This window comes from Seriola dumerili, unplaced genomic scaffold (assembly GCF_002260705.1).
Source record: "Seriola dumerili isolate Sdu_G_001 unplaced genomic scaffold, Sdu_1.0 BDQW01000003.1, whole genome shotgun sequence".
Taxonomy (NCBI): domain Eukaryota; kingdom Metazoa; phylum Chordata; class Actinopteri; order Carangiformes; family Carangidae; genus Seriola; species Seriola dumerili.
In genome coordinates, this window is record NW_019174258.1 from 5,299,591 (window position 1) to 5,324,049 (window position 24,459).

At 41.0% G+C, this 24,459-nt stretch overlaps 1 protein-coding gene across 1 annotated transcript in view; it reads left to right on the forward strand.

The window, feature by feature from the left end:
• Nucleotides 1-23,527, forward strand: part of spata17 (spermatogenesis associated 17) — a 43,160-nt gene extending 19,633 nt beyond the window's left edge. Inside the window, exons 8-10 of the mRNA XM_022744672.1 lie at nt 7,002-7,123; nt 8,003-8,110; nt 22,614-23,527. Of these exons, the coding sequence (XP_022600393.1) occupies nt 7,002-7,123; nt 8,003-8,066 (186 nt within the window). The 3' untranslated portion in view covers nt 8,067-8,110; nt 22,614-23,527. The remainder of the gene's footprint in view (nt 1-7,001; nt 7,124-8,002; nt 8,111-22,613) is intronic.
• The last annotated feature ends 932 nt before the right edge of the window (nt 23,528-24,459 follow it).

Consider the following 24,459-nt stretch of genomic DNA (forward strand, 5'->3'; position numbering starts at 1 on the left):
ACATGTTGCTGCCCCAGCAGACTGCAGCATAAAAAAGTACACCGGCCACCACTGACTGATAAAACATGTGCATCATTTCACTGCAAACATCAGAGGACCTGAGCCTCCTATTTGGCAATGTGATTGTGTTCCAAGTGATTTAACAAGTTGGTGGTGTTACCTTTGGTCACTATCCATGTTGCATTCACTACTGGTAGTCATGACTGATCAGACCCAATCAGGAAGCCACATAGGTGTCTGCGCCATTGTTTCCAAAATCTTAGTTTCTGCCCATCCAGACTACAACCCAACCCTGTAGATTTCAAACTAAAATGGGACCAGCAGCATTTCCAAAAGTCTCAGTTTTAGGGGCTCAAAAACTCATAAAAGTAGCAAAAGTGATGCATTTTAAAATTAAAACTTTATTTAAATTAAATATTAGTGTGGATGTAGCCTAGGGTGACTGAACACAAGGTATTACTTTTTTAAAGGGACAGTTCATGAACGCATACATTGGGGAAAGTGTTAACTAAATTAACCGACTTGAACATGATTAAGTTGGTGAGATGATTTAAATGTCTGTGTTCATACTTTTTTGGTTAATTGCCCAGTCCTAGGTCCCATGCACAGCTCTTGTTTGTGTTCCTCATCAATTCAATGTGACTTATCCAACCAGTATGATCTGTGCTGTGACAGGCACACGAGGATTTATTTGTAAATTCACTGGAATTCTGAAAGTTGATTGTATTGGATAATTCATTTTTGTTTGCATTGGACCACTGGAAGAGAATAGCCAATGTATAATATACATCAGAGAGATAGATGGAAGAAAAAGTGAAAGCTATGTTATTTTGTAACCTTTTGTAAGGGCCTCCATGTTACTATATTAAAGCTACGGTACATTAAGCAACTTTTAACAGAAAAAAGCAACATGGGAATCCCACTGAAGTATTCTTTCTTGCTACCTGTTGGATGTTAGTCCAATATTAACTCACCTTTTTGGCTGGACCGCAACAGTGGGGCCAGCCCTGTAAATGCGAATGTCTATGACTGACTGACTAACTGACTGACTGATTGATGAGTTGAGTTGTGTGATCAAGTTGCACCATTGGTCGTCTGGCTGAGTGTTGGAGTTTATCGATTAGCCGATGCACTTTCAAAATGTATTGGCACAAACAGTTTCTATTGGGGGGCATATATAGCCGGCAGTGTTGCCAGTGTAGTGCATTTGTTGCTATATTTAGAGTCATTTCCTTAGCGACAAATCGAGCAACTTTTTGGACAAACCGTAGCTACGTAGACAGTCACCAGTACTAGCCCATGAGTGAGAATCACAGCAAAGCTGTTGTCTTTAACTTGTGTGAATGGTGATTTTGTCTGATGGCGTTGTCATTATAAAATCAGGATCTTAGCAGGGCAGAGCAGTAGCTGAAAATGGCTAGCAGTCAGTTGTGTGACTGCTAGTTAACATGTAATTTTAATGGGCCATGTAACACTCACTATTTCATACTTGTTCCATTGTCTGACAAAAGAAACAGAAAAACATGTAAGTGAGAACAGCTTTATTGGGAATTCGGATATGTTAAAACACTGTCTATGTGAGCACAGAGAGTTGGAGAGAAGCAAACAGGTAAAGGACTGAAACCAGCTGACACCAGGCAGAATACAAATATAATGCAATGTTGTCATTTGTTTACGACGGTTCTACAACGGTTTTTAACTACGTCCTCAATTACATTGACCATGCGCAGTCCAGTCATATACTAGGTTTTGAGCTAGTCTTGTTTTAAAACAGTGAGTGGTTGGAAAGTGCTGTTGAGATTTAACAAAATGAATGTAAAAACCAAAGCAGTGAACTGGATGGGTCTGAAAGACAGATAAAGCTGAAGAGTGAATAGGCCTTTTTAATGGAGAACATTTTGACCTGTCACTGTGAAAAAAGGGTGTAAATAATGAAATTAATGATGACTGAATTCAGTTTAGCTGCTTCAGTTTCAGGGTCCTGCTGGCTCACTGTCACACTGTCATAGCTCATTGGGACTCTTGAATAGAACCAAGCAATCGTTAATATTATTTGTAACATCTGTGTTTTTCCAACAATAACCAGCCAAGATGTCTGCTGTGAAAAACACCTGTTAATTCAGTCTTTATATCAAATCTGCTTTATTTTTAATGGAGCTGTAAAGCAGTGCAGCAGTTGAAATGGAGCTGATTGAAGAGTTCTTTCAGTTGCTGTCAACTGAGTATTCATCTACGTACAATCTATCATAGTCCAGGCATGTGTCTGTGGCTATGTGTTGAATTTGAATACTTTTAATTTCTTTATTGTCATTGTACCTGGTATATGCAACGAAATTCAGGTGCAATACCTGAGTGGAACTCTTAGAATTATAAAGAATACATAAAAGTACAAGAATAAGTAAAAAGGAATAAGAATTATTTAAAAAAATTAAACTATACATACAACTTATATACAAGACTCCTACACACACACACACACACACACACACCATGGATACACACACATGCTTACGTATGCGTATATTAGATACATTAGATATAATAGATATTGCACATCGGTATTGCACAGGATATGTATTGCACAGAGGTTGTTATTGCACAGGATAAGTGTTGTTTATGGGGGGGTGGTTTTTCCACACAAGGTTTAGTGTGGTAATGGCCTTGGGGTAGAAACTGTTCATTAATCTTGTGGTGAGGGGTTTGATGGACCTGTAGCACTTTCCTGAGGGTAGAAGGGTAAACAAATGATGGGCAGTTTGAGATGGATCTTTTAAAATGCAGGATGTTTTCCGCAGGCAACAGGAGCTGTAGATGTTTTCCAACGCTGGTAGATGTCTGTCGGTGATCTTCTGGGCTGTGTTGATGACTCTCTGCAAAGCCTTCTTTTCAGCCTTGGAAATGTTGCCATACCACACAAGCATCCCATGTGTCAGGACACACTCAATGGAGCAGCAGTGGGAGGACTCAGCCGTTGTGGCATGTTAACTTTCTTAAGTGTCCTTAGAAAGTAAATTTGCTAGTTTGCCTTTCTGTGGGTGCCTAGGAACCTGAAACTGGAGACTCTTGTCTGTGTACTCTTTCTCTGTCTATGCACAGTGGGGGATGGTCATCTTTTTTGTCTCCTGAAGTCAATGACAAGCTCCTTTGTATTTTTGGTGTAGAGTACCAAGTTGTTTTCTGAGCACCGGCTTGTTAGCTTCTGTTCCTCCTCCCTGACTGTTCGCCTTCAGTGATCCACCATTGTTGTGTTGTCTGCAAATTTAAGTATTGTGTTTGTGATTTTGTATGCTGTCATAGGTGTATGAAGAGTAGAGGAGGGGGCTCAGCACACAGCCTTGTGGAGCTCTTGTGTTTAGTAACAAGGTGGAGGACTGGCGGGGACCCATCCTGACTGATATGTTGTGTTCAAGCTGGATGTTTTGTTCAAAGCCTGGGTCACACAGCTTGGAGACCAGTCTGCTGGGTAGGATGGTGTTGAATGCAGAACTGTAATCCACAAACAACAGCCATGCATGTGCTACCCATTGTTCTAGGTGTTGCAATACAGTGTGGAGGGCAATGTCAATGGCATCATCTGATGATCTGTTGCTCTGTATGCATATTGATGTGAATCCAGGGTGGGTGGGAGAGCCGTCTTGATGTGCTTAAGGAGCAGTCTTGGCAGGCACTTCATGATTATTGGTGTTAAAGCAACTGGCCTGTAGTCACTGAGGCAGGTTATGACTGTCTGCTTCGGGACTTGCACTGTTGTAGAAGACTTTAGGCATGTAGGAACAATGCACTGTGCCAGGGATGAATTGAAAAGTTTTGGGAAGACTCCAGCTAACTCAGCAGCACAGTCTCTGAACTCCAGAGTAGCTGCTTTCAGTGTGTTGGTATTACAAAGTATGTGTGTGACCTGTTCTGCAGTCTGTATGATAAGTGTCTGTCTTTTGTAAGCTGGAGCTGGAACAGTGGGCCATATACTTTGCCATGCACAACGGGGATCTGAGGTGTCAAACTGGCTCTAAGTCTTTAGCTTGTAGGCTGCTTTGGCATCTCTGATGCACCTTTCATGTCACACCTGGCTGCATTGTACAGCTCTATGTTGTCAGACTGGAAAGCCATTTTGCCAGCTTTAGCATCAGTTGGACATCTTTGGTCCATGGTTTGTTGTTGGAAAAAATACTGATGCATTTTGTAGTGCTGACACAATCTACACAGCTTTCTATGTAAAACAAAATATTGGAAGTGTAGGTCTTAGTGTCTTCATCTGCAAAGAGGTCCCAATGCACTTAAAACAGTACTGTAGCTGCTCAGAAACTCCCTCAGGCCATACTTGTATATCCCTGGCAGGGGGTTTGACCATGTGGATAAGAGGTTTGTATACTGGACTTCAAAACAGGGATAGGTTGTCCTCCTCTCGAATTGTTGGGTTGAGCCACGTTTCTGTAATAACACAGCAGTCCTGTATGTTCTTCTCTATAGATATGATAAGTTCCAGCTCTTCCATTTTGTTGGCCAGTGATTTTGCATTTGTGATGAAAACACTTGGCAGTTTGTGGAGGTTTTTGCGAGTGTTTCCTTAACCCAGAATGTATTCTTCTTGGCAACCCTGCTTTTGCTTCCTTCGCTGCCTTAGTTGCTTTCAGGGTGGGAAGTTAATCCACAGAGATCCCGGCGATCTGACAAGCTCTGTCGGGATGTTGTAGTAGTTTAAATTATCAGTGTTAAAAACCACAACCACTGCACACCGAACTTATGTTTAATAGTTCATGTCGAGTGTATGATATGTGAACTGATACATACATAGCACTCAATAATAAATAAACTAAAAGAATACTAATGAAAAAGCGCCAGGAGTGCTGACTCGCTGGACATACGTGCGCCGCCATGTTGCATAGCACATGTGTCAATGTAGGTCTGTGATTTTGTGCATGCATATGTGTGTGTATGTTAATGATTTGATGAGGAGCCATTTCAGCATTTGTGTTATTTACGCTCTGTAGCTCTTTATGGCAAAGTGCTTTCCCTATTATTAGTTTCTAGTAATGTAAAACATAAGTGAGCAGAAATGAGGCGTGGATTTGTCTCATTTTATTAGCTGTACTTCACACACATGCACACAGACAGCTGGCTGTAGTTAGGGTGAGTTCATTAATGGTGTCAGGAAAGTCTCCTTGTCCTGACATGGAGAAGAATACATTATTTATCTATATTTATACATGTCTGTCTCTCTCTGTCTCTGCCTCCCTGTGTTTCTTTGTTGTGTATGTGTGATTAGTGTAGGAAGCCCCCCGCCTCTTTCCCTGGTGTGATAACTATCTAGTGGTGATGGATAAGGTTGAGGTGCTGGCTGTGGAAATGGTCAGGCCAGGCCACCGATCCCATGGCGATAGGAGCAAGGACAGGGTCCCTGTCCTTCCCTCTATCTCTCCCCCCTCATCCTCCCTCCTTTTTTAACACCAAACAACAACTGAAGGTCACCTCAAACAAGGCAACAACATTTAAGTTAATCTGCACTACACAAAGTTTATACATCATTCTCAGAAAAGAGCGTACATACAACCACAAGTTAGAGTAATGCATGTTTAGATGAAGCAGTTTCTTGTTCTTCTCCAGACACCTAAAAGTTTCAATATGCATTTGGTATTAACTGAAAAATGTCTTGCATGTTGGATTATTAGCATTTCACACAACTAGTGGATAGTGAAAACAGCATTCCTGCTATTTGTCCAAAACTAGAAAGTATAAACATAATTTAGCATTGAGCTGGAAAATGTTTGCCTTTACTTTTAAAAGGCAGTAACCATTTTATTGAAAATGTTTCAACATGTATCCAATGTCTTTCATGCAATTGTGTGACAATCACGATGAAGTCTTCAGGGGACGCAGGGGGGAGTAAAGTTAGGTATGGAATGGTACAAAAACTTCTTCCTAAAAACGACTTGTCTTTGTCTTTGCAACTTTGATGTATCAGTAGACATCAGAAACATATCACTCCAGGGAAGGAGCCACAATGTCAAGTAGATGTACAAGGAATAAAATGACAGACAGCTTTTTCAAGTTTAACTGACTTTTTTGAGATTGCTCCCAAAAATATACATGGAAGTTGCACATCAGTGGGAAGTTAGAGAGGAAACAGGCTGTACATTTCATGCAAATACAATTCAAGCACTCAAAGGAAGAATTACTGATAATGATGATGGTCTTTTATCTTTGTATTTTTACTATTAACAAATCACCTGAAATTAATATTAAATCTCTTAGAGTCTATTATAACTTATGCATTCCTTTTATAGCACTTCATTGTTGTCAGAAATTGTTAAAACACATAAAAAGATAGTCGTCTTGCTTGTAATCTTTGGAGCATTAAGTGAAATACTTGAAAATGATTTTCTTTTTCTTATTCTCATTTTATACTAATAAAATTTTTCTTTGTTCCAAATTACTGGTTTCACACAGTGATCACAAAGTTAGATGGCAGGCACAGTGAAATTTTCTTCTATTTTTAAAGTGCCTTTTCCAAGAGATCAATACTGTGATGATGTTGCTTTGGCACATGAGACAAATCCAAAGAAATGATAAATAAAACGAAACCATAAAAAGGGGGAACAGGGGAGAATAACGCCTGATTAAGCCACTTGTCTTTGAGGCTAATCAGACAAGGTAATAGATTAGCAGCTATTTTATCCATCTCTCTCTCTCTTTCTTCCTCCTCTTCCCTCTCTTCATCCCTCCCCTTTACTCTGACTTGTTTGGTTTTATTTTTCAGATGTAATTTTCTTCACTCTGATTTTCTCTCTGTTTCTCTGCTTCTCTCTTGGCCTCTGTGTCACAGGAGGAGAGATGAAATGGATTGGCCTCTGGTTTTAGCACTAAGACATAACTACCTGTGAGAGAGGAAACAGAGAAAAAAAAGACAGAGAAAGAGGTGGGGTCTGAAACAGAAGGATACAGTGATCATTACCTGATTCTCCTGTCTGTCTCTGTGTGTGTTGTGGTGGTTGTGTTTATTCCAGGGTCTGTTCAGAGAGCCAGGCGAAGTGTGGGAGCAGCGTGTACGTTGTCCTGACCTGACATTGCATCTGCAGAACTCTTACACACACCTGGAGGAGACCCAGAATCAGCTACAACAGCACAAGTAAGTAAAACTCAACAGTGGACATGTACACACACAAATAGACACACAAAAAATACCCACACAGAAAATTAGACTATAAAAGCATTCTCATATACACCCACACATACATGAACATAAACTATAAGTGTTTCATAAAAGCTTTTCTGTAATTATTAGATTTTTTTTCTTTCATATATAGCAAGGCATGCAGTGACATGCTTGTGAACACATACACAAGTGAGTACATGTATATTGTATGAACTCAACACAGTCACTGGCAAATTCATGCAACATTAAGTAGCTAATGGACATATCCTTATTATGAAAACTAATGAGTGTATGCCATTGGATTGTTTTAAGACCACTTCATACTGTGTTTTATTTTTCTTAATAAACAGTGCCACAGTATCTCCCTGCTTTATTCAAGGCTTGTATCAGTTTTAATTAATGATTGTGCATGTGTAGGGTGTGTTTATCTTCACTAAAACACTATAATCTCATTACCATTCAGGATAATCTACTCAGTCATGTGTGTGTGTGAGGTACTGTTATTAACTGTTACTAACCCTCTGTTTGATCTGTCTCACACAATAATTTCCCTGATTACAGTGCAAAAGACCACCCAGTTTTCTTGCCACTCTAGCCTTTTTCAGTCCTTTGTCCCACTAAAATCAAATGACTAAATAGACATTTTATAAAGAACCTTGCACATCTGTCTTTTAACCCTGTGTCTTGTCAGTGTCTTTTGTGTTGTTTTTGTGTTTGCTGCATTTTCTGCATTCTTGATTCATGCTCAATCCAATGACTATTTGGTATTTTAATAAACAGTTAGCCTGAGCTGCACTTCAACCTTTATGACATTCAACTTTTTTTTGTTGTGTCTTGCCATTTGCCAACCAGAGGAACAGGAAGTGTGTTCCACCATGTGAGCCACAGCAGCAATTCCTTTACACAGCTAGCCTAGGTCAAGAGCTTCAGACAGTAGATTCCACACTGACTCCAAAGGAGGTAGGTTGAAAACTACAAACACAAACATCATTCTTGTTATTATTATTATTATTATTATTATTATTATACATTTAATTATCGGGTATATGTATATGTACCTAAGTGAAGTCATCATTAGTAATCACACTCCCAACTAGCCATCACGCTGTGCAGAGATGCATAGCTGATGAACGCTTCCTTTCCTGCCTGGCCTCCACACACACAATCCATCAAGGTGAAAAAACATAGATGTAAACCTGCATAAGACCCATTTATACCTGAGTGCTGTCACATATGGTTGACATTGTTAACCAAAGACCTAGTGAAGAAAACATATTATAGGTAAAACACACAATTACACAGGACCATATACAGACTGGTTTCTGCATAACGAAGCTATTGTATATCACTTCATTTAAATGAGTTACTGCAATATTTTTACTGGGAATTCCATGTGACTGCATGGAAAAAGAGTTTTTTTTCTTTACTGGTCACCTCATGTTACAGTAACAACCCAAACTATACCTAAACCCTAAACTAAGAGTCAAAAGTCTTTGAGACTGAGAAGCAAAATTAATGGTTGAAAGGGAAAGAACTTCTGTCTAGTAACTACTTTATTGTGTAATTTATTATGATCATACTGTTAAATTGTAGATATCGTTCTCACCGTTTCACTGTTTCAATGTCAGACCTACATTAAACCCAGGAGCTTGGTCATGAGGCCACCTCAGACATCACCTTTCAACCAAAGGCAGACTGATGGCAGTCAAGGGTTTATCCTGGGGTAGCCTGGGTTTCGGTCTGAAAGGTATAATTCTCCTCTAAAAGAAAAGAGGAAATGGAGAAGCAGTGCAGCCTAACCCTTTCAACTTGAGTTGCACAAATTTGTCAAAAGTGACAGCAATTTAATAAATCGCCGCTCTCCATCACACGCATATGCACACCCACCTACACACATACACACAATTCCCAGTTATGCCCTCCACTGCCCCCTCTCCATGTATACGTAAATGAGGTATATGCATGGGTGTGTGTGTGAGCGTATGTAAGAGAGAGAATGTGTGTGCGTGGGCCCTGCAGTCTGGTCCAGGCATTAGGTAATTGACTGTGTCTTTGCTCAAGGCCTTTCATGGATCACCGTCCTTTATTAGCTCACTTCCCAGCACACACATACACACATATATGCGCACGCACACACACACGAAGTTCCCAGCAGCTCCACCCCAACCTCTTACCCCCCCACCACCAGCACCCAGACCCAATTGCCCGGAAACGAGGAGTGAAACAAGAGAGAGAGAGGAGCAAGGGAAGGAGGAGAGAGCAGCGACAGGGGAATGAACTAACACGGCCCCAGGAACTGGAGATAAATAAGTATGGGGAGTGAGTGGGCGGGTGAATGGGGTCTCCTGCAGCTGACAACAGGGGTTGGGGGAGTAGGATCAGTTTTGCTCGATGCATCTATGCTGTATTTGTTTAACACAGTATTGATGGAATGCTTGTAATGTCTTTGTGTTTGACCATGTGTGGTAAATTCAAATTTTCACTTATGCCACTGAAATTGAAGCCAGCAGGGATAATTTGGCTCTCCATTAAAATTAGAAATCACTTTTTAATTTTGCATGTAGAGTGAGTGAGAGTGTCCTGTAAAAAAATCAGCCCATAGGTCGTCTGTGCAAGCAGCTCATTACAACCCAAAGTTTTATTGTTTTTGTCTATTGATGAAAGTAGGGAAGAACTTATCTTTCCTGAAACCTAATCAAGTAATTTTTGCGTCTGAACCTAACCACATTGTGACAATCCATAAATTTAACTGCATGTTTATATTGTAATGATGATGATGAAAGCCTGGTATGCTGCCGACAATACACTCTGTGTATTTATTATTGTATCTATGACAACAAAGGTCCAGTCTGGTCTGGTCCAGACTTTTAGGACTTGTTGGGTGAGACTACATTTCAACTTACGTTCAGACATTTGCATTGTATTGCAGGCCGCAAGTCAAAGCATCAGCCATCAGTGAACCCTGTTTTTAACTAAACAAATAAGCAGACAAAACATATACTTCGCAGTATGTCATTGCTGGAAAGTATGATGATGTACTTTATAAGATAATCTGACTTTTTCTACCGGTGGAGATTTTGAAATACTGTTTTATGTCATCACATCATCCCCTCACCCTTGTGGTGTGCATATGCTTGTTGGTAGAGCATCAGATACAAACAATACTGGAATCCGCTTCTCAAAATATTCTTCTGCATCACCTCATCGCAAATGAATGTACGGACAACGCCACCATGCCTCACTCCCCTATGCTGGCTTAATGTGACCTTTCTTTTCTCTATGGTAACTCGGCTGCTGTGTAGGAAGTTATTGAAGAAGATAATAAAGATAGTGGTGCCTGCTCTCAGCTCAGTCATGTCATGCTGCTGTCACTCAGAGCTCATCAGACTTCAGATTTCCCCCCTCTCGTCTCTGTTAGTTTCACCATCTTTCTGTAGCCCTCTCTACCTCTATTTACTCTCTCTCTTCTCTCGCTGTGGTAATTAGTGCATTAGTCCTATCGTTGGCATCACCCCCAGCTACAGCAGCAGCCAGCAGAGCTTCTTGTCACAGCTCACAGGGCCAATGGAGTGGACAGCTCAACCCTGGTACTCATCATCTTCATACCGTGCCCAGCCAGCCTCCCCCCAGCCACATTATCTAGCTATGTTATCCAGCCATGCTCCTAATTATTTTCAAGCCCAGCCACAGCCCTCTCACCCAGCCTCTGCCACATTACCTAGCCCTGCTTGTAATCATCACCGTAAGCGTGCTTCAGCCCTCTACACAGCCCGAAGCCTCATCATTAACATAGCCCAGTTTTTTTGTAGTTGTAGACCATAGCTCTCTGGCTTGACCATCACAGCTCTTGGCAGTATGTACACAGCATCCCCAGTCCAAACCAAGCCCTAGAAATAAACCATGACTCCTGGACCTTTATTTACCTTAGCCATCTGTGTCACAGTAAGAAAGGCTATCAATTCAAATGTGGCCCAGCCTGACAGGACACACACATATCCACACATAATCACATGACATTCCCCATCTCTCCAGAAACCCAGTTGCGCCAGCCTAGGCCATGAGAGGCTGTGTAATTATTGCCCTTTCTCTAGCTCAAATGTGGCCTTGCCTTGGCTTCCCAGGTTCCCCACAAAAGATCAGCTTCATAGACCTCAGACCTCCTCTGCAGCTCTCTCCTTTAGTCATTCACATTCATCATCACCAGTTTGAAAATTAAAATCTCTCGTCAAGAATTTTACCTCTCAAATTTACTGTTTTTGTCATACCAACAAAGTGATGCTAGTTAAGCTTACGCATGTGGTTGACCTAAATGGGTGAACATGTGTCATCAAAGCTGGCTTTGCAATCATCCTCTGGACCAGGGTGTAATGTGGGTGTCACTCTACACAGCTCTTGTTAGCGGGTGTTTCTATCTGGGATGAGAAATCAATTTAAAGTTATGACAGTTAACTGACATGTAACTGACTAGTTTAAAAAAAGTGAAATTTAGGGAGCGATAGAGAGAAATTATGAGGGAGTGGGTGAGGAAGAGAGAGTGAATATGTATAAGAGAGAAAATTATCTTCATTCAGTCTTGAATTGATATAATTGACTGTTAATCTGTGTAATTCTATGGTTCAACAATAATGGTTATGCATATGGATCTTCTGTTGTAGAATGGATACCACTGACAACCAGAGATTAACCTTATGACAGCAATCTCATATATAGGTCAAAAATGTTGAAACAAAGTGAACATGTTCAATTCCTTATAAACACAGACTTTGTTTTTTATGTTTTAGGATCAATTAACCATTGTAACAGGAAACACTGGAACAACTGTGTTCTCAAGGTCAAACTAATCATGTGTGCTTTATGCCACTTTATACAATATCATTTTGTTATTGTCTTAAATCGTACTGAATGGCTAAAATGACAGTGTTATATTAAGGTAATCAAACTTCTCACTGAACAATAGCCAGAATATGAAATACTATATGAATTGTTTGTTTTTAGGAAAGGCTATGAAATGGTTTTGTGAGCGAACAGTGTGTGAACCTCTTGAAGTTGGAAAGTTTAATTAATGCAGCCAAACTGTAATGTTCATTGTAAGAGAAAATACTCAAAGGTTTTTAGCTTCTGCACCAGCTAAATGCACCAGCAATGACAAATTTCAAATGCAGATATGGGAAAGCCCTCTCTGTCCATGCTAATTTTGTGGTTGTGTTATTAGCCATGTCACCAGCGGTACTGCCTGTAACCAAAGAGGATAGCTAATTAGGAGGCTACGTGCTAATCAAGTACACTACAGTGAGTGGTCACGTCTGTGTCTGTCTATGCTCCAAGCCTTTCCTTCCCCTCGTATTAGACTGACACCCATCACAACTTTCAAAAGCTAGCATCTGAGCAGAACTAACGCACATGAATACACACCAAAACGCACGTTTGCACAGGCATCCCTGTTCTCCTGAACACATGCACATAGACATACAATCACACGCATACACATTAATTCATGCATATAACACAAACCACCACGATGGCCCACCCACATAGACTCTTTAATGTTACCCCAGTATTGTCCTTGTTACCTCCTCTCGCCACAACACACACTCAAACACACACCCCTTCTCACACCACAGTCTCCTCCCAGCTACTCTGGTGTGGCTTTATGATTGTCATTATTGTGTTGTGGGTACAAAGCTTCAGGCAACAGGGACAGGAAAAGTGTGTCTACACACATACACACATACTGGCTCACTCTTAATGGCCTCAGCCGTAATGTATCACCGTGATGCATACAACTGATGTATTAGGGATCTTTTTAATGGGAACAGTGTTCATTAGCAATTAATACCTAAACTGAAATAGGCCACAAGTAGAGACAATGGAATTAGGTGGGGCAGGGGCAGCAAATGTGTGAACCCGTATGTCTCCACCTTTTATGTGTGTGTCTGTGTATGTATTTCATATGTTATCATGTCCATCCATCTATCCAGCTCTGCTGCATTAGTGTCCAGGTTACTGCAGTGAGAGAGAAAGAACGCTAATTCTCCATAACCATTTTACGGCGTGTGTAAAACTCTGCAGCCCCTTCATTTGCACAGCCGTAAAACATTCCCCCTGCCACACTCCTTCCTACTCAGGACCTCGGATTTATCAATTAACCCAACACTTCGCTTCCATTACGGTGGCATTTTGCACTGTGAGGCCTGCATACAGAGTAACGATGAGGGCTGAGTGCACACAGTGTGATATTAAATGGACAGTCGCAATTAAATGATTAGCAGTCATATTTTGGTGTGACTTAAGAGAATGAATGACATTAGACTTTATTATTTATGTTCAAAGCTGTTGGACCCGACTTGACCAGATTAACTTGGGTCACTTCAGACCAATTTTTTTACTTAATTGTATGAATTTGTGTCAAGTGCCTGTTTAAAACTAATAAATAAAAAAACGGTGATGCCAAATTATCATTAAAAATATTCACAACTTCTGCCCTGAGTAGAAGGTCTAGATTTGTGATTTTAGGCTTGAATGCACCTTAAGGCCAAAGTCAAGGCCTCTCCACTCCAAGTCTGACACAAATTTATAAGATGGAAAACAAAATAAACTAATAACAAAGCAAACAAAAAATGAATTGAGAATTAAGTAACTATTTTTACACACAAGAGGTCTGGTGTTTTTTAAAGCAATTTTTATGTAATCTTTAAGTGTTTATTCTAATTGTCTTTAATGTTGTTGTGAACATTGATAGAACACAGCTAAGAGGTAGAGCTAGACAAGTAAATTATTTTAGCCAGAGAAATGTAATAATTCGTTAACTATAACATGAAGTACGGCAGACTTAACTACTAAAATTCAGCTGGGAAATATATATAATATAAGTGTGTTGCATTAAAATACAGAGATAGCATGTTAGTAGTGATCCATAATATTTGCATTGCTCAAAGCATCTTGCCTGATACATGAATTCTCTATTCCAAACAGAAATTAATTTTATTATTAGCATATATGTACGGTCATTTGAGAAAAAGCTTTATTTCGGGAAACAACAATAAGCCCAGACAAGATTTAAGGTAATACTGTATAAAATGCTTAGTCATCATGGTTATTCTGAGGTGAATTCAAGATTTAGATATTTAGATAGTTTCCTCTCCATGTGCACATGGATGTAAGAGAAAGCAGGCAGACAAGCAGGATAAGGATGTCTATGCTTTAATGGACCGCCTGTCCCTGTGCGGATATGCTCCACTGAACCATACTGTATGTAGTGTGGTATAATCACTGCCTATCTCTATCTCTATCTATCTCCTGCCATCACTCTTTCTTTCTCTCACTGTCTTGTTTATTTGCACACTTGTTCTCTTTTTCCCTGTCTTCACCTGCAGTACCTAGCTGCAACTTTTTTCAGCCCCCCGACCCCCACCCTGTTTTTTTCAAACTATGTATTGTGTGTGTGTGTGTGTGTGTGTGTGTGTGTGTGTGTGTGTGTGTGTGTGTGTGTGTGTGTGTGTGTGTGTGTGTGTGTGTGCTATCAAATAGCTGAGTGCACAATACTCATACAGAGACACACACAGACTTACTTGAGGAACATGACAGCCCTCTCATACAGCAGTGTGTTGGTGATAGAAGTCAACACTTGCTGTGAAATGCAAATGGATGTGATGAAGCTTCTGCGCAGACGGACACAAAGAAAGAGTACAGGAGACAGGATACATAGGCTTACATGTGTGTTTTGCCATCAGAAAAGCAAAGGAATACATTTTCAAATTGCTGGTCCATGTGGTAGGGTTATTCTCTTACGTTGCCTGTGAGAATGTCCTGAGGAATTTTTGTCTGTCTTGTTTTACTTTGAACTCATTTTATAATTATTGATAATAGGATTTTACCTCATTCTTTTATTTGTCTATCTATTTTGACACTGTACCCTTTTATACAGCCTGTTCAAGTCGCGAATATTGCACCAGTATTCTGCCTCGCTGTTCTGTATGAAAGGTACAAACTGAATTGGGGGGGGTTGGTTTTTTCAGCAATAAGCTGGCAGCAGTGGTGGACAAAGCCAGATCGACATTGGTGTAAATGGGAGAGGTGACATGGTAGGACAGATGCAAACACTGTTGTGTTACATGTCACACCTCTGATTCTGGAATACCAGCATACTGTCTAAAATAACACACTGGAATGGAATGATGGGGTCTTCTTAACGGCAATATAGCGGGATCTCTGTTTAAAAGAGACAACTGTGTGTGGGAACCTTGTCTTTCCAATGTGTGCGTTTGTGTTTTGTATACTTTGTTTTGTGCACTTGGTACGCAGCCTGGTGTTTATGTGAAAGCCACTCCTTTACCTATGCTATTAAATGGTTGATATATAGGCGTGTGTGTATGTCTGTGTGTGTCTTATTGCAGGCTCATATGGTCAGCACAGGGAGTGTGTGTGTGTGTGGGTGGTTGGGGTGGCAATGGGATCTGGAAAGGGAAGCAATCACAAACACTTAAACCTGCAAATGGCCTTGATGTCCTGTGCTAAGCAGCCTGTGTTGACTGATGAGCCTGTTAACCCTGGCTGAAACAACTCCAGCACAGGGGATTAGACAGCAACGCTGGTCCCGTCTGTTCCTGGCCCATTTTGCATGGGAATTGTGCATATTTAATCTAAGGTGTTCTGAGGTGCAAAGACAAGCCCCCCTCTTCTCCCTTTCTCATTATAGATGTGTAATAGCACCCTGAGGCGGGAGGGGCCTTAATTCACCAGCCCTAGCCCCAGTCTTAATCTTACCCTCAGTCTCAGCCCCCACCTTCCCCCAGAGTCTACTGTCAACCCAAATCAAAGTCCTAGTCTCAGCTCTCTTCCCAAGCTTTGTCTCTCCTAGTCCTTTCCTACTGTATGCCTTAAGGTGCCAGTATGCTTCAACCAAAGTGCTTATCAGATGGTCAAATAGTGTTCGTAACCCCCTCTCCACTTCTGACGTCAGAACTGAGGGATGGGTCTAACAAATTTATCTAAGTTTGCGGAACCGATAACCCAACAAGCATGACCACTTTACACATAAATTGGCCTCACATTTGTGTCACTTGTTCATGTGTAAAAAACTTGTACAACACTCGAAGGAAATATTTTGCAAAGTGATGGTTTTTTGTCCCGTCTTAAAGCATGGCCATTTGGAACTGCTATCTACGCTGTCGCCTCCAAATGTGTTTGTTTCCAGAATACCCCAGCCTTCAGCCTAGCCTAAGAAATATGAGGCAGAAAGTCGAATCTGAATAACACGTTAATCGTTTGAAGGCTTAACAGACACCAAAACACTGCACAACAGTTTGTGAGGTAAACAGTAAAAATGCATTCACATTACAGTCATATACCAGGAATGTATTGGATGACATCACATGAAGTTGCAGTAGCAGTTGAACCTGGTTCACCTTTTTGACAGAGGACACTGTGTTTGTTTGCCAAAGTTGATGGACTGGCTCTTTTCTAAACGACAGGGTTGTGTTTTTTCATGCAGGGTTAGAGTTTGAGCTCAGGGTTAAGGTCTGAGCTCTAGTGGTCAGCTTCTAGTTACCTTCTCCCAAACCAGTCATCTACATTTATATCATACAGAACAGAGTAGCTGTGTATGGACAAGTTTTTTATGTATTACACTGCAAATGGTATGAGCACTAACTGAAAAACCCTCTAGTATGTCAAGCTTAACTCAGGCCTGAAAATGTATCCCGAAGTGTATCCCAAACAAAAACTGACTCGATCCGTGCATGACATTGTTTATAAAAAGAAGACAAAATGAAAATCCAATCTTTTGCAAACAATCACAATCATCCATACACCCTTGCCATTGCATACTAGCTCTATTTTGTCAACCAAATCCTCCCCCTGTTGCACCTGCAGTGCCATTACTGCTGGGGCTTTACAATATATCCTACTACTTCAGAAACTGGCATATGTTGGAAGACAGTGGATAAAATTCATGAAGCAGCAGTGGGGTTTGGTAGGTAAAAATGGACTTGTTTTTGGACCCACTTCATTCATGGTGCTGTGGAAAGGTGAGGTCAATAAAGATGTTAAGTTATGTTAATAGATTCACATGGTGGCTGCGTTTTTGGAATGGTGATGGATGACTGTTTTCCTGTCACTCTAGCCAGACACTTGCCCACTGTAGCCACTCATTCCTTCGGTATTTGTGTCCTTGTCTCGAGTTGCTGCTGCCGCTTTTTGTTTAAATGGTTTCTGTCTTTGTTTCTTCATGTTGCATTAGTTGTGAATTCTGCATCCGTTCCCTGATTAATGCGATTGAGTGTCAATGACAAGAGCTCTCTGAAGCATCTATCTGTCTAATTCCATCTATCACTCCATCTCACTCTCTCTTCCCTCTCATCCCCTTCTAATCCAGCCAACACTTCTCTCTGCAGGACAGAACAATTAATGTGCCCTCTCATTTACTTGCTCTCTTACCCTTATGTTTTCTTTTTTCCCTTCATATTCCTCTTCAAACAATGTTGCTTGTCTTGCATCGCTTGTGCATCATATTACTACCTTATGGGAGAAAACTATGTATAGAGCATGTGTTTGTGTTTGTGTGTGTGTGTGTGTGTGTGTGTGTGTGTGTGTGTGTGTGTGTGTGTGTGTGTGTGTGTGTGTGTCTGTGTGTCTGTGTGTGTGTAGGTGTGTGTGTTTAGGTGTGTGTGTTTAGGTGTATGTGTGCATGTAAGAGGGACCCCATGCTGTGTGTGTAATTTCTTGTTTGTACATGGTTCCAAACATCTTTGGCCACTGCAGATCAGGGGAGAGATATAGAGAAAGACAGAGAGGTTGAACAAGACAGGAAAAGATTGAGAGAAAAGGAAAGAGAGGGGGGAGATGGGAAAAACAGGATGATAACAAAAGCAGCTCGGATTTCACAGACGCATATTTCATCAATCATGTGAATAAGTCGTGGTGATTATGCATGGCGGTGGCAGGCCGAGGGGGGGCTGATTACCATACACCATAAAGGCTGCTTTCTTATCTCACACACACTGATTAGTTTCTGTCTGCAGATAGCCTCTCACTCCTCGCTCTTTCTCTCTCACACGCACACACAGGCACTCATGTCTAGCTCTGGCATACACATACATGCAAACACAAGCATGCACACACACACACTCACAAATGCATAGCCATAATACTGTTAAAATCATCGGTAAATTGGTGGCAGTGGGCCAACCCCAAGCCAGATGAGAAAAGTTCACTGTTCCTCTCATTGCTAACTGGTTTTACTTAATCAGGAGTCTTCTTGGATCTTGGAGAACTGAACACTTCTCCCAAAAATGTACATTAGAGGTTTAGAATAGCACAAATGACAATCAAGTATGTTTTGCAAGCAATTTAAGAAGAAGGCAGTCAAGCTGAAAAAAAAAAAGTTCTCATGCCGCCACACTGTTGGGAAAAAGGCACCAAATAAGATTTTGAAATGGCTCATTTGTGGTGTGGTGTACCATGTTCCAGGAAATTTTCTGCTATTTCTGCCAAATATTCCAATGCTCATTTTTTATTTCATGATTCCAGTATGCAGGAAACTGAGTAACAATCCACCATAAAAAAAGACCAATATTTCATATCTTAAATTAAGGTTCTTTCAAAAAAGGAGAAGCATGCACAATAGGCCTTTTATACCTTTGCAGCTGAAATTTATACCAACATATATGTCGTCTACTTTTTCTTAGTTTTTTCTGTGGCCTTTACATGATGCAGAACAAGAGAGAGAGAGAGAGAGAGAGAAAGTGAGACAAGAGGAGGATAAGGAGGTGAGGCTGGAGCAAAATTAGCTACGTATGAAAGGCCTCGCTTTGTGTCTCAACCAGGGAATTAGAAATTACTCTTTTCTCTTCTGCTCCCCTCTCTCTCCCTCACTCTGATATATAATGTAAACTAATTTGGTAACCAGGCTGGAGCTGCGTAGCGCCGTCTGAGTGCCTGCATGTGAGAAGTGCGCCTGGGACGCATTAGGGCCTCCTGACAGCGGCCTGGGTGAAATAAGTGAAATTAATGGAGCTCCTTTCATGTCGGACAAGGCCGCGGCACCCCTTTCACGCCGCGTACAGTCACAGAAAAGTCAATACTTTTTTATTACTCCTCGCTTGCCCTACATTCCCCGCTACAAGTGCTCTGCTCACTAATTGGTTTCAGTTTGCAGAGAAAGAGAGAGAGAGGGAGAGGACTCCATCCCAAAGAACACTGAAGCAAATAAATCAATCTCATATTTTTTCTCCCCGCTGTCTTTTTTCATTGAGTAACATCATGGCAGAGAGAGGGAGAGATGAGAGAGAGAAATAGAGGGGAGAGGGAGAGGGTAAATGGTTGGTTAGAGCACGCCTGGTCCCCAGGGAGCATAATGATATCTAGGAGCCTGTTAATGGAGACGAGTGGTTAAAGTGGTCTGGGGCCCTGGCCAGGTCACCCTTGGGGGTTTCTAACCAGCAACTCCACTCAGTTGGCTGCTTGCGCTCTGGGCTCAGAGGCACAATGGAGCATCCCACCGAAATACAATTTCAGACAAACGCTTTGACAGATTTGTAGAAAATGACATTTAACTCAACTCTGTGTGTGTGTGTGTGTGTGTGTGTGTGTGTGTGTGTGTGTGCAGATATGTGGCGAAGTTGAAATAAGTTTTCAAATGCATAAAGGCCTCTGTAGCGACTGATTACATTGTGTTTTGTTGTGTGTGTGTGTCTTGCTGCACTGACGTCATCTGATTTGTAAAATTATCACAAATATTGTCAGTATGTGTTGTTATATTATGACATGTGCTACTGAATTGTTTACCCATAATTAACACATATTTCTCTAAATAAATAACTGTTTTGAGCGGTTATGAATTTGACTTCTATAGACACTGTATAACTGCATTTTTGCACTTCTGTGTTTCTGCAGGTATATACGTGTATAAGTGTGTGTGCATGCATGTGTGTTTGTACTGTATGTATGTGTCCTGTCTGTCAATAGGGTTTTCAGTGTTAGGCTAAGCTTAAGTGGCAGTGGGGTTAGCCTCTTTCAGAAGCAGCACAGCCACAAAATGATGTGACACTTTGAACCCCCACCCCACCAGCCCACCACCTCTCAAAACACACACACACCAATCAGCCTCCAGTTGAAGGGAGGTTCCACCAGTCTCGTTTTCTTTCTGCGTCCCAGCTTTCACAGCTCTAGAGTGCGGGCTAGGGTAGGTTTGGGGGGCTACAGCATGTGTGTATGTGTGTGCATGCGAGTTTGTGCATATGTGTGTGAAGAAGCTGTCACACAGGGCTGGCATCACCATCCAGTTTGCCATCTCTTCCTCAGCTTGACAAGTCCCTGCTCCCTACCCTGTGGCTAACACACACGCACACACACATGCAGACATTATGTCTCTGTCACTGTCTTACTCCTCTCTCACACACACATATCATATGTGAACGCACCAATCGCAAACTCACATGTATTGTTTAAATGCATAAAATGAATAAATTCATGAGAACACACGCTTATTCAGATGCACAGACAAGTATGTGCTGCATATTACACGGTGAATGTGTGTGACAAAACATGCAGTCTGCGCTGGACAGTGACAGTAACACATCAAATCACATCATTGTTATTGAAAATTGGAGCTTTCATTTTCAATTTAAACCAGGATTTGCTTCATTTGTTTTTTTGTTTTATTTGTTTGCAAGAGCTTCTATTGTGTTCTAGTGTGTGCGTGTGTGTGTGTCTGTGTGTGTCTGTGTGTGTGTGTCAGAGTGAGAGATCTTCTCGGCAGTTGTTGGCGTCAGATCGCGGAGGGGTTCTGTTTGTTACAAGGACAGGCTTGTCCCCGCCCCCAGGCATCGGCATTACGATGATTGTCATGGCGATGGAGTGTGAGTGACAGGCGGGATCACATGTGGTAGCCGGGGAGCAGGAAGCCCGAACCGCCCCAGTCCCTGACATTAGTTTGTCCTTCATCAAAACTTTACACTCGTTTATAACTACTCACTCCCTCTGCTGCAAAATGTCTCTCGTTTACTTGGTTTTTTTACCATCTGTCTCTCTCATGTTCTGATCTCTCTTTTCCTCTTTTATTTCTGTTTCTCCTGCTCTTCTCTCTCATTTACATTTCATTTAATATTGTTGTATTTCCACTCATCTTTCCCTCCTCATCTCTCTCTTTCTCTCTCCCTCGCTTGCTCTCTCTCCCTCTGTCACTCTCTCTCTCGCTCTCTCTCCCTCTCTCATTTACTTCTTAATCTCTCTCTCTCTCTCACTGTCTACCTACAGTGCCAAGTTTAAGATATATTTTTTGGGGGTTTTTTGTGGTTATCGCACAACTTTCCAGGTAATCTAAATGATCAGTGGATAGGGCAAATTGAAGAACAGGTCATATCATTTTACACCTATATTCAGACACACACAGTCACATGCACAGTGCATTCCCCAAGCATCCAGGCAGTGTTTTTTTTTTTTTTTTTTTGTCAAGATGTATGTTGATGCAAGCCTGTGTGTGTGTAGCTATACATAAATGCGTGTATATGTGTGCATTTTGGTGAGAGCTACAGCTTTTTGTGCATCACAGCAGAAAAGGAGGTCAGGGTTTGCACGGAGACTCAGGCATTCATCATTAGCCTGCTGCCGCTGCCGGTAATGTTGCCCGTTACAGCCGTGATTAAGAGCCCCGCTTAGTTCCAGCAGCCGGTGCAGACGCACAAACACACGCATATGTGTGGTACCAACTACCAGCTTTGGTACTTTTATAAAAAAAAAAATCTCTTTTACACCATCACCCAGGTCAGCATGCGTTCATGCGAGTGTGTGTGGGTTTGTTGTTTGGGGGCTGTACTGTACATGGTCTCTAACTGGGAGCAGGCTTCAGGGCCTGATGAGAAACCTGTCACAGTCACTCATGAAAAGAGCAATTCACACACACACACACACACACACACACACACACACACACACACACACACACACACACACACACACACACACACACACACAAGATGCAGGAAGTTGCACACAGTCTTGGTCAGTGTATTTGGAAACCATAATGGATGAATGTACACCTTAATCCCCATTACCAAATGCAGAAAACGTAAACTACACCACATTACATCGTGACAGCTCTACTAATTCTAACTAATTCAAACTCACCTGTTAGATTTTCACAATGATTCAGTACGTATCCAGCATATATGATGCAAATCCAGCAGGTGAGGCACAGAGCCACAAAAAATGTATTCATGTAAATTGAAAGACACAGTCTGCTTTCCCTATTGCACAGTTCATCCCCTAGTTGTCTTTAACTTATGATTGGTTTACAAAATTGAAGTGGGTGACCACTGGTGTTCAGTTTTAATAATCTGTTTGCCTGTTTAGTGGATTCAGAACATTGATATTTCAGTTTAATTGATGCTGATTTATCCAATTTTTTCATTTTTCTCTCCATCCCTCCTCCTCTTGTCCTCTCTGCCTTGCCTTGCCTCCCCTCCAGCCGTTCAAGACAGCATTCACCACCTACGTTTTTGATAAGTTCACTTGTCTGTACTCCAAGGCAGTCAGCATTGTGTGATACACCTCCCCCTGGCCTGCGAAAATGAAGAGAAGTACAAATAAAGAAAGGTTTTCCTTATTATTTTGTATTTATTACAGTGCCTGATGTGTTCATGTGCACCTCATGTAGCCTTTTTGTTAAAGAAAACAAACTTCACAGTGTTCTGCTGCCTATTATGTTAATTTTATTGTCCAGAATGTGTGTGTTAGTCACTGAGTGGGAATATGCGACTCAAGCAGATCTAACCTGGTTTCTGAGATATAGCATGTGTGCCTGCAAGTAGTGATAGTGCCAGCAAAGGAGAAATTCTCTCATACTATTATACCACTATACCAACAGGCCTGCACAGTTAAGAATGTATTTCTGGGGCCACTGCATACTGCATATTAACATACACATATCACCATATCACAATGCACAGCATAGAATCAGAAATTGAATTGCTGACAGCTTGTTGTGTCGTAGGTCACAGGTCAACACAAAGCAGTGCTGGTACTCAGAGGACACATTTGATGATTTCACAGCTGTTAACTGTTGTTTGTCAATGCAGTCACCAAAATAGTTTATAAACATTTTTAATTGCTTTAATGAGGGGGTCTAGTATTTTAATGATAGAATATGGGATGCTATTGGTTATTGATGCTAGATCACGCCATAGCTGAAAATGATGATACTGTCTATGTTACGATTTTATGATGAATCTGTTATTAGTAATGTACTGTTGAACTGTAGAATAGCTACCCCGTGCTAGATTATAAGGATGGCTTGGTGGGGGTCATTTATGACCATAATTAACTTTAAAAAATGGGATTTAGCAACAGCTTAACTGTCTAATTACATTGGGTAATATAATAAATAAAATGGGATCAACACTGAGTGATGAGTTGAATTACTTTCTACTTTTTTCTACCTTTATTTATCAAGAAAGTGTGAACTGATATTGTTTTTCATTGTCTTGTGATTTGGAGTTTTCATATAGCAAACAGTAAAAATAATTAGGCCTGAGATTAATGATAATTTTCATTATTGATTAATCCGTCTGTTAATTTCACAATTATTTGATTGGTCTATGAAATATATGCAAACTGTGAAAAATAGCCATCAAGAGTTTCCAGAGAACTATGCTGACAATTTTCTTGCTTTGTCTGACCAACAGTCCAAAACCCAAATATATTCTGTTTAATATCACAGAAGTAAATATTCACATTTGATAGGTTGAAACCAGTGAAAATTTGCCATTTATTGTTTAAAAACAGTTATTTGATTGTCAATTGTTTCAGATCTAAAAATATCTTCCACAACTGTTCCACATCTTTTTTCTTCTTTCTTTCTTTATCTTTTTTGTAACTTATTTAAAATTCAAGAGTAAATTATTGAGACTAACGCTCAACTTTTGTCTGGAAGTGTAGACTTCAGATGACAACTCCTGCCCCTGGGCCCCGAGGCAGAACTTCCTCATGAAGTTGTCTGTTTTGATGGCAAAGTATTAAGTGAGTTCAAAGTATGTGCTCTTTATAATTCTCTGTCCCTGGCACAGACACGAGGGTTTTACCATTAAATCTTCTTTTTAATTCTCTTACAAAAACTCCACCCTTTCTCTGCCTCTTCGTCGTCTTCACTCTTCCCTACACCTGTTCTTCCGTTCTTCCCTCTCTGTCTGTCTCTGCACTCTTCTCCTCTCCCTCTCTTCCATGTTGCTGGCATTCCCCTGGGCCTGTGCTGTAAGGCGTGGAAGAGGAGCAGAGACAGAGCATTTAGTAATGGCTTCTTAATGGGCTTGTCGACA